At 34.7% G+C, this 15,789-nt stretch overlaps 1 protein-coding gene across 1 annotated transcript in view; it reads right to left on the reverse strand.

The window, feature by feature from the left end:
• The window catches only part of LOC124532032, a 140,948-nt gene that overhangs the window by 39,931 nt on the left and 85,228 nt on the right, over positions 1-15,789 (reverse strand). Inside the window, exon 3 of the mRNA XM_047106658.1 lies at positions 574-686. Coding sequence (XP_046962614.1) covers positions 574-686 — 113 coding nt within the window. The remainder of the gene's footprint in view (positions 1-573; positions 687-15,789) is intronic.

The raw sequence follows: 15,789 nt of genomic DNA on the forward strand, positions 1-15,789 counted from the left end.
TTTATGATATTCAAATATCAATTCACTTTCAAAGTATAAGTTGATTGAATAGCATTCCGTCTAGTGGTCAACCGGTTTTTATTTATGTAAAAATAAAATTAGAAGAGAGAATAATCCTACTGAGCATATCTTGAATGTTGTTTCGAATTTGTTTTCAAATTGAAGGAGGTGATATGCTCAGCGCGCGATTCACATCTGTAGACAAAACGTAGCGTACGGGCTTGTTACGTCACTTCTGTAGAGGCGATGTAGCATACGCGAGCTACGGCGAGGAAATTGTAAGTTTATTTTAAGTAGCGGTAGGTTCTGTGGCAATGGACGTCTTTGTTTATCCTTTCATAATATTTTTTTTATTCGATCCGAGTAGACTTCATAATATGACTCCACTCTACCTGATAGTTTGTGGAAATGGAACCAAAGTACACCCAGTAAGAATGTGCTGCACTAGTCGCCCTCGCCATGCCAACAAGCAAAGGTTCCTCTTTACGGCTCGTTTGTAGGTATGTTATAAGGGGAGTCATAATATCATTGTTTTCGTAGTTTTTTTAAGTGTATTAATAACGACAAGCTTACCTTATACAAAGTTTGGGGGTCAACGTTGTGTTCGCAGCGCATCACAGCGCTGTGGCCGTGCACCACAAACCGTGGCGCTCGGAGCTCTACCCAAACGTCTTCCATGCTCTCAACTGAGGACAAAAATGTTAAAAATTTATAACAATTTCAATAAAACAGTTTGTTTATGACATTTTTGAGGCTAAATTAGATATATTATTTTTTTTAATACAATAAATATTTTCATTTCCTATGTGACGGTATGCTTGTGTTACATTTACACAAATTTGATACTTATATTGTAAGTATTTTTAATTCAAATTGGGATTCGAATTGGGGAAATTAGGAAAATTGGGAATCGGGAGAACGGTCTGTAGGTTTTGGAAACAAAACCTACGCTAGTATTTTCACGTTAAAACTATATACCAATAACCGATAACTATATAATCGCAGAACCGATAACCGTTGGGGGAAACGTGTTCTAGAGTGGAGACCGCGTCTCGGCAAACGTAGTGTAGGACGTCCTCGGGCACGGTGGTGTGACGACTTACGCAAGACGGTTGGCAGGAGCTGGATGCGAGTAGCCCAAGAACGATCTCAGTGGCGTGCAATGGAAGAGGCCTATGTCCAGCAGTGGACGGAAATGGGCTGATGGATGGATGGATATACCAATATACCTATATCATAATTTATATATAATGATAACATCACTAAAACCATATTATTATATATGTCAGTTGAGTACTAATGTTCCAGACTACAGTGCTTAGTAACATATAATTATGATTGGCATCATATAGAACACTACAAACTTTCAACTACGACTTTGAAAATAACAAATAAAGAGTAATTATATATTATTGTTCATGTATATTTATTTAAAAAAAACATTGGAATTTAATAATGCGTTTATTTAATTAAAACCACTATTATTAAAATGTCTATTAATTTTAATTATATGATAGAATCGTCGTTAGCTGTAGCTATCCAGTATATATCTTTTAAATTAGATTTATTTTGCCTCGACAACAACATTTACTGAAATATAAGATTTTTCTTCTATAAAATGTAATTTAAACGTAAAAAGCAATCCCGGTCCTCTTAGGACTTCCAAAGAGAATCCTTCATTATTTTTTTGATAATTAATTATTTTACCATGTACTTAGAACATATTCTTGTTTACATAATTATAGATAGTGTTTTGACATAATAGAATTTATAGATTTAAAAATGGTTATAAACAATTTGTTTTATTTGAATACATTTTTTTTGTATTCCTTCGCATCAGGGAAACATTAGCGATGTTTAATGGGTTGTTACGTAATGAAGGAAATATGCTCTGTTATTATGGTGATGATAATGACTGCGACCATGAGCGATTTAGCCAAACACTGGCGTTGTGCACGAGTGTACTATAATAGTATATTGTACTAGTATATACGAAAATAATAGTAACACATTAACTAAACATTAACTATATTATATCCCTTTTTTGGTTCTATGGGATAGCAAACCGAATACAATCTAAAAGCACTTTATGTAATATTTGAGGTACGAGAATGTAAACATTACAATTGACTATTTACCCAAATACCCAATAAATTTTATTTAACTACATCGTGTATTGATTCCAGACCTTGAAATTTGGAGTATTATTAGCTATACACTGTATAATGTAGATTGATCTCCTTCTCCGATCCGATCTCTTGACTCCAATTGATTAATACGGACTGGGAATGGGATGAAAACGAAGACGAATATGTCTTCCAACAGTTTGAAGGAGATCAAGTATCATTAGTCACCAGTATAACGGATAGCACGGAAAATATTGGCGGTATGGAATTTTTGCCGGTGACACTTTCTTTCAGCTTTCTAGTAGCCTAATTTTAATCATTGACATCTCGCTGTTCACATGTTGCATTCACAGTTCAGTTTAATCAAGACGAAGGAAACGATTTTCAGCAGGACAGTTCGGATGATTATTCGTCAGAGAATGATGACGAAAGCGATACCTTTGACAACGAATAACTTTTGCGATCTTTTTATTTCTATATTTCGACTTTGTTTATGTAATATAAATTCATTTTATTTTGGGTTCATTTTATTTTACACTCGATTTTATTTCATATCGTCTATTTTGTTACAAATGAAACGAAACAAAAATATATCGAGAAAGATTCTGTCCATTGCTAGAATAATCTTTACTGCGTCAGCTGACGGTCTTTCCAATGCTACACGCAGCTTATTGTTATTTTCGTAATTTTAATTATTTAAACAACCATGTAGTTCACTTTCATCCGGCCTACTATGACTATATATTTTTTATTATAAGTTCAAGCGACCAGCTGACACAAAAAAAATCGTCAGCGCGGCGGGGGGGGGGGGGGGGGGTCTCGACGATGCAGCGGACGATTTTTTTCCAGCTCAGTATAATATAAACTATTCATGGAAAAAGTTTGAGCTGGCGAACTCTTACTTAATTATTTATTTTTTTCACTCTTCTGCAACCTCCCAATTCCAAACCCACCGCGGTTAGCCAACTGACGATTGGTTCAGTTATAAGTATTTCGAGATAAATAGAAAAATAAGGCAAACAGTCAGCGTAAAATCACTGCCGAAAATGCAACTCTACCTCCCGGACCATAATTGATCGTATATTGATATTATAAATGTGAAAATAGCTCTGTCTGTCTATTTGTCGCTCTTCCACTACCAAACCGCTGAATCGAATTTGATGAAATTTGGTGTAAAGCAAATTTAGAGTCTAAAGATGGACATAGGCTACTTTTTTCTCCTAACACATGACAACCAACCCACTAAAACGCGGCCGAAGCCGCGGGCGAAACTGCTAATGTTTGTAAATACGTTAGTTTATTAATACTGTAATTTACAGCGAATTACTTGTTTGTTATACTTAGATGTTTTGTTACTATTCGGAAAGACTACTCAATGATAAGCTCACTTTCAAATTGTAATCTAGTCCATCAGTATATCCGCTCATTGATTTGTCTGTTGCCATAGCAGCCTTCGTATAAACGTTAAACAAAGTTTTAATGATAGATTATATATATATTAAAACAATTTGGTTACAATTTGAAGTTTGATCGAAAGAAGAAGCCGTCAGATCTTTTTTAACTAATACTAAAATTACTCTTACTATTTCGTAACAGTGGTACATCTATGATCATATTTTTAGCAAGATCCTAGGTTCAAACCCATGTCAGGCCAGTGAAAAAATATATTTTTGTAGTCAATAGCTACTCAATACCAGCCCGGCAGGCAGGCAGGAGCTGGATGCGAGTAGCCGGAGAAAGACCACAGTGGCGTGCACTTGGGGAGGCCTATGTCCAGCAGTGGACGGGTACGGGCTGATGATGATGATGATGATGATGACCAGCCCGGTCTCTTAAAGTTGAAGGCATGTATGTGTGTATACTCCCGTTCATCGGGAAGCACGTAAATCAATTGGTCTTGGGCGTAACACTTTTCGTACTCTTGGACTTGCGTTGTATATAAAATAAGTCCTGTGTATTGTGTCCCTTCCCTTGACAGTAACCGCTATGACCAAAATAGGTCAAAATGTAATGATCATTGTCATTATATTCGTTGTCATCATATACATCATCATTATATTCATTATCATTATGTTCATCACCATACTCATTATTATATTCTTCCTCATAATATTGCACATGCATTTAAATAAAACTATTTATAACGGATGAATCGCGTATATTAATTATTTTTAAACATCCCGACGTTTCGAGCACTTTGCAGTGTTCGTGGTCACGGGCAGACTAAGATGACATTTGTCTATATGAAGAACAAAGGAAATATTATTAACAACTACCGCCAACGATTTCTCAATTGATATCTTGAGTAACGTTCCGGTTGCACGCAGAAGGCACTAACTGTATCTTTAGGTCTTGCAGTCTGTTGGATTTGGGATTTTAAATTTTTAATAAGTGGATCCCAGGTGTTAGAAAGTCTCCAACCATCTTCTCTATTGAAGTTCGGATGTTTTTGAATTTCAATAGCCTCGCGTATCATTCTAGGAATGAATGTGTGTTCTCTAGCGAGGATCTGTGGTTTATCAAATCGGATAAAATGGTTAGGTTTATCCAGAGCATGTTCACAGACTGCAGACTTAGAAGAACGCCTATTTTTGACATCTCCTATATGTTCCTTGACCCTGGTACCGATACTTCTCTTTGTTTGGCCTATGTAAGATAAACCACACTCACATTCGAGTTTATATACTCCTGCAGTTTGTAAAGGAATATTACTCTTGATAGGTCTCAAGAACTGGCTCACTTTCTTATGAGGCTTGTAAACGGTTTTAATTGAAGCTCGCTTCAAGATGTTGCCAATCCTGTCTGTAACTCCCTTCACATATGGTAGAAATGCAGGTTGTCGCTCAACTGTGGGTGGCTTGATACGGCTTCTGCGATGCTGGCGAGGCACGGGCAGCTTGTTCTGGTGGAGTGCAAGCTTGACCTGACGTAGCTCGTCCTCTAGGTGTTCAGCATCGCAGAGATGGTGGGCTCTCTGAAACAAAGATTTGCCAACGGTAGCTAACTGGCTAGGGTGGTGGTGCGAGTCACCATTGAGGTATTTGTTGGTGTGTGTGGGTTTCCTATAAACTGTGTGACTTAATGTATTGTCAGGATTCTTGATAATAAGGATGTCAAGGAAAGCTAAAGAATTATTTGCCTCTAATTCCATAGTAAATTGAATGTTTTTATTTATAGAATTAAGATGTACTAAAAATGCAGATGTCAGATCACCAGGTAATATTGTGAAAGTGTCATCTACGTACCGTTTATAAAACCTAGGTGTTATAGGTCCGGAGCGAAGAGCCCTCTCCTCCAGGTCTTCCATGAATAAATCGGCGACCACGGGGGATACTGGAGAACCCATGGCTACCCCGTCAACTTGTACATAGAATTCATCATTCCACAATAAATAACCAGATGTGAGGCAGTGATGTAACAGCTCTGCATATTCAATAGGCATGTTGTGTGTTTGTAGTTTCCTCTTGACAATTTCGATGCAGTCTTGTATGGGTAAGCAGGTAAACAATGACTGGACATCAAAACTAACCATTGTCTCGTTGTTGGTTAATTTAAGGTCTTTGATTTCACCAACAAACTGGTAAGAATCCTTGACATACGCCGCAGTGTGTCCTCGGAGGGGTGATAATGTCCTTGCTATGTGTTGAGTCAATCTATATGTTGGTGTATCGATTTGGCTTACAATAGGACGCAGCGGAGCACCAGTTTTATGGATCTTAGGTAACCCATAAAGTTTTGGAGGCTTTGCACATGTAGGCACGAGTGATTTTTTATCCAGATTTAGTTTTTCTTGATGTTTTGATATTAATGCGGATGTCTTTTTAAGAATGTTATTAGTAGGGTCTTTAGTTACTTTTTTATAAGTTTTTACATCCGATAAAATCGCGGAAATTTTCTGGTTATAATCACACGTATCCATCACAACGGTCGCGTTTCCCTTATCTGCTCGGAGGACTGTAATGTCTTTATTGTTGCGTAAGTTCTTCAGTGCAATAGATTCATCACGAGTAAGGTTTCTTTTCGGTGGCCGGCTTCGACGTAAAACACTCGAAATGTCCTGTCGAATAGCTTCCGAGTCTTCCTTTGTGATGTTATTTTTGAAAAGACACTCCTCCACATTGCAAATAATGTCTTCAAACGGTATTTTGGATGGAGCCGGTGCAAAATTTAGGCCTTTGTTTAACACCGCAATAGTCAAAGGAGATGTCAAAAATAGGCGTTCTTCTAAGTCTGCAGTCTGTGAACATGCTCTGGATAAACCTAACCATTTTATCCGATTTGATAAACCACAGATTGCGCACACACCTGTGCAGTACGACACGAATTGCGTAGTTGGCTAGTGTATATAGTGTATCATATACATCATCATTATATTCATTATCATTATGTTCATCACCATACTCATTATTATATTCTTCCTCATAATATTGCACATGCAGATGAGATTGCGCACACACCTGTGCAGTACGACACGAATTGCGTAGTTGGCTAGTGTCTCTTGAGATTGCTGCCGCGACCGGAATCGGTAAGGACGACAATAAAATGATCGTCATGCACATTACTCCTTTAGAGATTATTGGACAATTATTGAGATTTCCAACTTGTTTATTTTAAGCTTTCTTCTTATTGTTTCAAATAAATACACTTGATGTCATCAGATTATAATTGTTATTGTATTAAATAGGTACATTTTGTAATCCGAAATTTAGAAATTAGAATTTTTGTTTTATCAGATGATAAGGGCTCGTTGTTTATGTTTAACCTTGATGACAAGAATTTATTTTTGCTTTTTTGAAACAGGTATAGACTAGCTAGACTGGCAAATGAGCCACCTGTTGTTAATTCCCCTTCGTCAACAGACCTTGGCACTAAAGAATAACTAATTTCTTATTTTTTGTAAGATACTGTATCACATCGTGTCTATATAGAAGGTTTTTCCACGCTGCTCCAATACGAATAGGTATATACACACTTATGGCAGAATTTCGTTGAAATAAGACACTTGCAGATTTTCCCATGATTTTTTCCTTCACCGTATGATGAAGATGAGATGAATTATAAACACAAATTAATTGTATGAAAATTCATCGGTGAGTGTCTCGGTTTGAACTCGCAATCATTGGTATAAAAGCAAATGAATAATCTTGTTAATTATTTAGTGGATACTATTTTTTATATAAAGCCTATTTGAACTTTAACGACTTAAGTCAGTAGTTAGATCCTTATATGTAACGAGTTAAATTATAACATAAATTTAATATGTTTTATAGAATACTTAAACTATATATATAGTTTAGATATAGTGTAATTTAATAGACCCCTGTATGTGGCCTTCATAGACTACAGCAAAGCATTTCATAGCATTAGCCACTACTCAATTTGGAATGCATTACAATGCTCAGATGTGCACCAAAAATACATCAACATCTTAAAAAATATCTATACAAATAGCATAAGTAGAATAAAACTAGAAACTAGAGGTGACGTAATAAAAATAGAAAGAGGTGTCAGGCAGGGAGATCCTTTATCGCCGAAACTCTTTATTGCGGTACTCGAAACCATATTTCGAAAGTTAGACTGGTCAAACAAAGGGGTGCTAGTAAACGGAAAATATCTAAACCACCTAAGATTCGCTGATGACATAGCTATAATTGCCGAAACTCCAAGGGACATTGAAGAAATGATGAGGACACTGGATCATGAAAGCTCAAAAATTGGTTTAGAAATGAACTTAAATAAAACAAAGATAATGACTAACAGTTATGAGCGACCTATCATAATAAAAGGAGACTACATAGAATATGTCCAAGACTATATATATCTGGGTAAACAAGTATCATTCAACAGGACTAGCAACGAAGAAGAAATAACAAGGAGAATTAATGTTACATGGAAAAAATGTTGGTCTCAGAAAGAAATTCTAAAAGGTCATTATGGATTGCATTTAAAAAAAATCGTATTTGATACTTGCCTCTTGCCATGCTTATTATATGGATGCGAAACATGGGTATTCACAAACAAAGCAAAGCAGAAAATCAAATCCACCCAAACAGCAATGGAAAGGAGTATGTTGAAAATCAGAAAAATACATAAAGTGAGGAACGAAACTATCAGACAAAAAACCAAAATCACCGATGCTCTGAAACATGCACTCACACTTAAGTGGAAGTGGGCTGGACATATCTCACGATATACTGACAAAAGATGGACTATTGAGACCACAAGATGGAACGGCCCTGGGGGAAAGAGAAGTGTTGGTAGACCAAGAAAACGGTGGGCTGATGATATCACCAATGTCACAGGGAGCGACTGGCTAACAGTAAGCAAGGACAGAGAGACGTGGAAAAAACTGGAGGAGGCCTTTACCCAAAAAGGGGTCCATATTTCACACAATGGAGACTAACCGCACTAACAATAAATTAAGAAAACCTACTAACAAACTACTAATTTCATTTGAAATGTTATATTGAAATATGGAATAAATGGCTTTATTATTATTATTATTATTATAGTGTAATTTAAAAGTAGGCATGTATCAAGTATTGTAAAAAGAAGCAGCAATAAAAGGCTATTTTATTTAATTTATTAATTTATTTTATTATAGAATACTTATTTAAATCAAGGCTGTAATTATATGCAATAACATTAAAAAATAGCTGCCTAGAATGGTGGCAAGAATTTCCGTTGAATTACAATTTCGATCCTTTGGGCAAAAACCGTCACCAGTGAAGACAATAAAACGAAATGTAATACTTAAATCATCTTAAATCGAAAAAACAATAATAATAAAACATTTTATTCAATACAATACATAAATTTGTATTTAAAATGTTGGAAAAAGTTTCTTGCTGGTTCTTTTTCTAGGTAGCATCTACATACCCCGGGAATACCCCCTAGGTGTTGGAGGCCCGCATAGGCGGACCGACAGTCAGGGCGCCTCGGTAGCATACGTAAGCGATTCCGTGGCGCCCGCCGAAAGACTAAGAGGATACCGCTGGTTTTTGAGTGGGTAAACTCGGTAGACCTCGGCGCACTCGGCGTCCAGGGACCCGGGGATTTCCACACCCCCCACTTTCCATCACGTGGGGGAAGCGCGTAATGCGTTTTTACAGGGAGAAAAAAAGGTAGCATCTACATTCCAAACCGGTGGTAGCTTTGCTTGATGTAGTTTATAAAATTACGACTCAAAAGTGCTTGTAAAAGCCTATTTAAATAAAGTATATTTTGATATTAAATTGAATAAAATAATGAAAAAATTTATTTACACACTTATCAGTAAAGGAAGTGTACGACTTGTGCTAAGCTAAAACAATACACACAATTGTTAAGTAAATGCTTAAATATTTTTACAAGTTGCATGCTAGCTATAAAAAAAAAACAACTCTAATAATTTACACCTCGTAAAAATATGTTCCTATTTATAGGCAACATCAAATCGCGTGATCGTAATAGCTCGCACAACATAGTACGAGTACTGCTATAATTTATACAAAAATATCTGTACTTAATATATTTTTGGACATTATGTATATGATGTTTTTTTTTTTGAACACTAAACAAAAACAACAAAAAATATTTACGATATTTACGAAATAAACTGATACGAGGTCGGTTAGATTCCAGTTCAAGTCATTACAAAAATAATGAGCATTTCTTAATAAAATCTGTGTACCAGCTAAGTCTACTAACTACTAAACTAAACTAGCATGGCCGTCGACATTTTTTGGAAAGTACGTAAAATAAAAAAAAAAAAACCATATCCGTCCTTTCAAGACAGCCGTCTCACATGTCAGATTGTCTTGTTGAATAGCAAGTGTAGCTGAGTTCTTACAGACTCACGTGCAACGGGGTTCCGTTGGGGGGGAATAAAAATATGCTGTACATTTTACTTTAAATTGGAATATTTTCTTTTGGATATTATGGATATTATTATTCTACTGTGGAGCGGCACTGGCAAGAAACTCAGTACTGTGTTACATAGCGATTTTCCAAGAAATTAACTTTCTCAATAATACGGATATTTCAAAAAGTGTTATAACTTCTGTTTTAAATACCAAAATCTTTATTTTAAGAAAAATTATGTGAATTATGAACTATTAATATTCAATTTAATATTAAAGTGCAATTGCCGTACCATCCATTCACACGACCAGATGCACCATTTGCCGTGGCTTTTGGCTGTGAAAAACACCTACACTTGATATATAATTTCATCGTGATAAGACATAAAGTGGTAAATTAAAAAGGTCTACTCTACTATCTAAAAACATATGTATTCATCGAAATATCGTATCACTTTTAGACAGCATCATTTGCCACATACTTCAATTTCATTCTAGTGAACCGTTAAATTTTAAATGTACCTTCTATTATACATGGCATTTATTTTGTTCTTATCTGTTTATATTGGACGTCGCTAGTATATGTTCTCGCTAGTAACCACATTGCTTTTGCTGTTTTACACTTATCGTGTCGTATCGTTATCTTGTCGACAACAAAATCAATAAATCTTCAAGGCTTTAATGAATTAATGTCACATTCAACCATCAATAATCAATGTTTATTTCCTTCAAAAATATTGGAGAAACGTAAATGTACAAACCTATCGAATTGGCAATATTCATATAATTAAATTTGTAGTAAAACATTATTTAGTAACCCAATAACACAGAACTAAAAGCAAAATGAACGATAATACTTATTTACCAATCTAGTGAAATTAAATACTCTTTAAACGAAGTCTGAAAGTCAATTAGAACATAAAAATATACCGGCTTTTCCAGAGAACAGTTTACGTAATTACAAAAGCAGTACTTCATTTATTGTGTAAACATAATTTCAATAAATATTGTTAGGATAATGACTCCACTAAAATTTGAATTTAAAATATATTTCTACAAATTACAATCAATACGCCATTATACGTTCTCATTTCGAAAAAAAAGACAATTATTTTTTATTTATATTTTTTAAATAGCGAAAGACCAAATCATTTAAGATTTACCATAACATCACGAGAAGTACCAGAAGTACAGCAATGCAACAGATTTTTGATGATAGAATTGTAAATGAGTGAATTGCAAACCAAACGGGGACGAGCAAATCTATTCCACAGGGAAAGCATTGAATATCGAGGCAATAAATTTCAATATATTAAGCACATTCTTGAAATTTTCAAGCTGGAACATTCGTTGGCCGCTGAAGAAATAGCTACCGCGGATTCTAATATTCTATCGTGGTCAAGGTATTAGTGATTTTTCTGGAATCATAATAGATTTAAATGTAAGCGAATGTATGGATGTTCCATTCTGCAAGTTATTTTTAGGCATGTGGTGCAGAGGAATGTAAATTGCTTTTAACTTTTTGTTTCTTGTCGCGTTTCCGTTTGTGCCTTTATTTTTTCTTACTATTATTATATGTATTAATATTATACATATGTGTCGATCGAATGTTTTTTTATATTGTTCTCAACAAAGAATAAGTGTATAAACATATACAAGAAGACACAATGTACAGAGTTGAACTTTATACGTTTCTGTTGTGAAGTAAATATCAGGTCTTTAACGGAACAGTTTTATTTTATATAGCTCACACAAACTGGCGACTAAATTTGAACTGGACTCAAAATGTAATTCTTAACAAGCAAAGAAGCCTTACGAGTAAACGTATAACTTTAGCTTTGTAAACATCAAGAGCAAAGTTTTAACAAACAACTTGTTTACTTGTACTAGAAAACTTTATGTAGTTTTTTTTTCAGTTTTATATTAAATTGTTATATAAGTACCAAACATTTTTTTTCAGGTATATATAATATTTATAAATATGTTCCAGATCAAAGGAGAGCGAGTCGGTTTCTATAATAAGTGTTGTTGGTATAAATCCAGAAATATATGTTGGAATAAAGACTTTTTAGGCCATAGTTACGGACAAATAAGCAACCTTCAGCCTTTAGATATCCGTGGAAACTAATGTCCATGTGCAAGGTTATGTTCCTTGAACCTGTAGTTACACTGGCTCACTAACCCTTTAAACGGGAACACAACAATAAGACTAAAAAGGTATTTAGCGGTAGAATATATGAAAAGTAGGTGGTACCTACCCAGACGGAGTTGCAAAGAGTCTTGCTATAGTCGTAGCAATAGCTTTATATGATAAAGCTTTTATTGATATTTTTATGAGGTTTATTTACAATTCAACTAATATAAATATAAAAAAATGTTAAAATAAAATATTGATAGCGAAAACTGACTGTACTAACTTATTACTATATACAAAACCATAATATAGTTCATTCATACAGCTAATTTTAGTTCCGAAGCAGTACTAAATGAATTCAAATTCAATTTAAAGGTGGGATGTCCAGCATTCGGCATATTTCTCCAATTCTGGATAAAAATATGGCTTACCTATATTGGCCTGGGTAGGTACCACCCACTCATCAGAAATTCTACCGCTAAACAACAGTACGCATATTGTTGTGTTCCGGTTTGAAGGGTGAGTGAGCCAGTGCAACTACAGGCACAAGGGACAAAGCATCTTAGTTCCCAAGGTTGGTGGCGCATTATCAATGTAAGAAATAGTTAATATTTCTTACAGCGTCATTGTCTATGGGTGATGGTGACTACTTACCATCAGGTGGGCCATATGCTCATCCGCCAACCTATTCCATAAAAAAAAATCATTTGACGTGCACACGTGACAGTTGTGATCCAATAAACAAGAAATTCGAGTTTTCTGAAAAGGAATTCTTAATAGCATCTCTATCTTTCTCTCTATTCGTAGGTGTAAGTAATTAAATATATCTCGTATCGCAGATGGCAAATCTGCAGGAGATGCTCCTGATGGACCACTACCACATATCGAACAACTGCATTACTGGAAGTCTTGCATTTGCGCTGTCAGCCTTTGTGATTAGTCGACAATCGCTTGGCCGAATATTCACGTAGTCATTAACATTATAATTTACATAATTGTTATTTAACGATACAATAATTGCAGTATATATTCTGACAGTCACGCGATGCTACAATGCGAAGTTCGAGCGAACATCGAATGTTTAAAAATGTTTGTGTTGATACCGCAACGCACTACATCAGTTAAGGGTAAGGGAGTTATTCAGTTCGGATTTGTTTATAAGAGATAGGGCGCGGACCCTACGTCTCAGGACCGCCATAAATTAAGAGATAAGTGTATATTACGGATCCCGAATAAGCAATGTGGGTAAAATTATAATTCAATATAAATACGCAAACGTCATGCGAATTTTCAAGTGAAATCATTTTCGTTGCAACTTATAATAAAAACTTAACTAATAATTAAAATCATAATCGTGGTATATCTGTTCTTTTAAATGAATGTGTAAACTGTTAGGTTAAGCTCTTGATTCTTGAAATTATTTAAATTTTTAACTTCTAAAGAGTCCAAAGTAAAATAAATTTATATTATATTAAGTAATTTTACCTATCCCACCCATATAATTAACTAGCGACCTAATATTTATCCCTGGGTGTCAGAGACAATAGGTTAGTGGAATTACTCTATAAGTGAAACTACATTGCAGGTCCCTTGAAGTTTCACTTAACCAGGTTTCACTGTATCTTGTTTAGAAGATCACTGTGAACAACTTAGATCATATCCGTTGGCCACCTATGCACATTTTATGCGATTCTGTCGACAAACTTACGTCCAACAATATTAATCTGTTAGGAAACACACATAGACCCAGGCGACAGGGTCGAGGTAACTCATTCGTTATGACTTGTCAACGCCGTGGCGTATGAAGATGTACAAGTACAATGTACACGTCATTCCACCCGATTTCGACATCATCCTAAGGCAAGGATTGGCTTAGAGGAGGCACTTACTTCTTCATCAGGTGCTGCTGTAAAAGGATAGTCATACATAGTCCCGAGAAAAAAGATATAATAACAATAAGTAAGTATTTATGAATGGTGAACGCTACGTATGTTATTTGATAAAAAAATAATTAAGTATCTCATTGAAAAGATAACTCAGGTAGAATTAATTCTTTATTATAATAAACTCGCGCTGTTGCAAATAGATTTGACCAGGTTCTAATAGGTCAAAATGCAAATAAGAAATTTAATATGTTATTAACAATACTCATAATGTGCTTTAACATAACTCTGGAAAATGTTATATAACCAGTGCAAACTAAACTTTCAAATCTGTCGGTCTCGGATTTGGTCACACATACACATACGACAAACATTCACACATACATGAGACTATAATGTAGGTATTGTTTTATAACACAGAACAATATTTCTATATTCATAATATAATATTTACGATATCAAACTCGCAAGGGAATCAAAACCTAGAGAGTACTTCCTGTTGACCTAGAATCGTGGAATTTGGCAAGAAGAAATGTCTTATAGCACAAGTAAAGGGGAAATGCTGTACGGAACCCCAAGAGCGCGAGTCCAACTCCAACTTCACTTGCCTCGATACCAGTTTGGTTTATGTAGATAGTCATATAATATTGTATGTATTGTAACGTTTTCCATGCACATATAGGTGTTTAAATAAATGATCTGTATAAGAAGGCATGTTATTATTTGCAGGACCACTTCAACTTATACTCAATGGCTGCTTCTGAGAACTGCTGTTGAGGTCTACTCGTCTGTAAGGACTAGAGGTTCCTTTTGTAAATTTTGTTCTCCCGTACAAATCATTTTGGTTGTCTTGTTTACATGATTTTTCATCAAGTTACATGATTTTTTTATCTAGACACGTGGAAGCGTGTCAGTCAAGTTTTATTTTAGACTTACGGTATGTCCCATATGAAGATAGCTACAACCATCTTATTCATACAATGTTAATAATAATTCATACTTCAGATAATTTCATTAGTAACAATCTCTTTTGCTAGGATTTGTACTGCTAGAAATATTTATTTATGTAGTTACATTATATTATTATTATAACAAACTCATATTTTATTATTGCCCCGATTTCATAAAAATGTAATCGATTTCAAAACGTCATTCGTATGGCTTTAAAACGTAATACAAAATATTTATTCCCGCGCAAAAAAATTAGTAGAAAAATAAAAGAGAAACGCGCAATGACAATAGGAGATTTTAGTTAATTGAATTTCTAACTTTAGGACTTCAGGATATTGATAAAATAAAACAAACACTGCTTATTATTACTGCAGCGCTGTTCCTCTAGAGATTTCATGGCCATGGTTGATATGCATTTAGTGAAATACAAGGCGTCAAGTCTCCTGGCGATCATGATAAAGATGCTGTTGGGTGACACTGCATAAGCCACGATGGATAAAATAATTATCTAAATAATAAATATAAATTTATAACATATATGCTTATTTCGAACATCATTTTTATATACCTACCGTTTGTTTTTTCATTATACTGTTTTATAAAATAAAATAAAATTCGAATAGATATAATATTTAATTTCAAGGTCTGTAAAAGATACAATAAAATAATTACTCGCTTAAAGCATTTTTTAATTAAAAAATATAATTAGGCTTTTAACCATTCGGGGTTAGGAACAAATTAGCCTGGAATTGTTAATTTAAGATAATATGTTTTTAGAACAGTATAAGACAATGTAACAACAAGCTTAATTTATTTCAACGTTATATGGTTAAAGATTATTGAGGGTTATTTTT

Source organism: Vanessa cardui, chromosome 8 (genome assembly GCF_905220365.1).
Source record: "Vanessa cardui chromosome 8, ilVanCard2.1, whole genome shotgun sequence".
Lineage (NCBI taxonomy): Eukaryota > Metazoa > Arthropoda > Insecta > Lepidoptera > Nymphalidae > Vanessa > Vanessa cardui.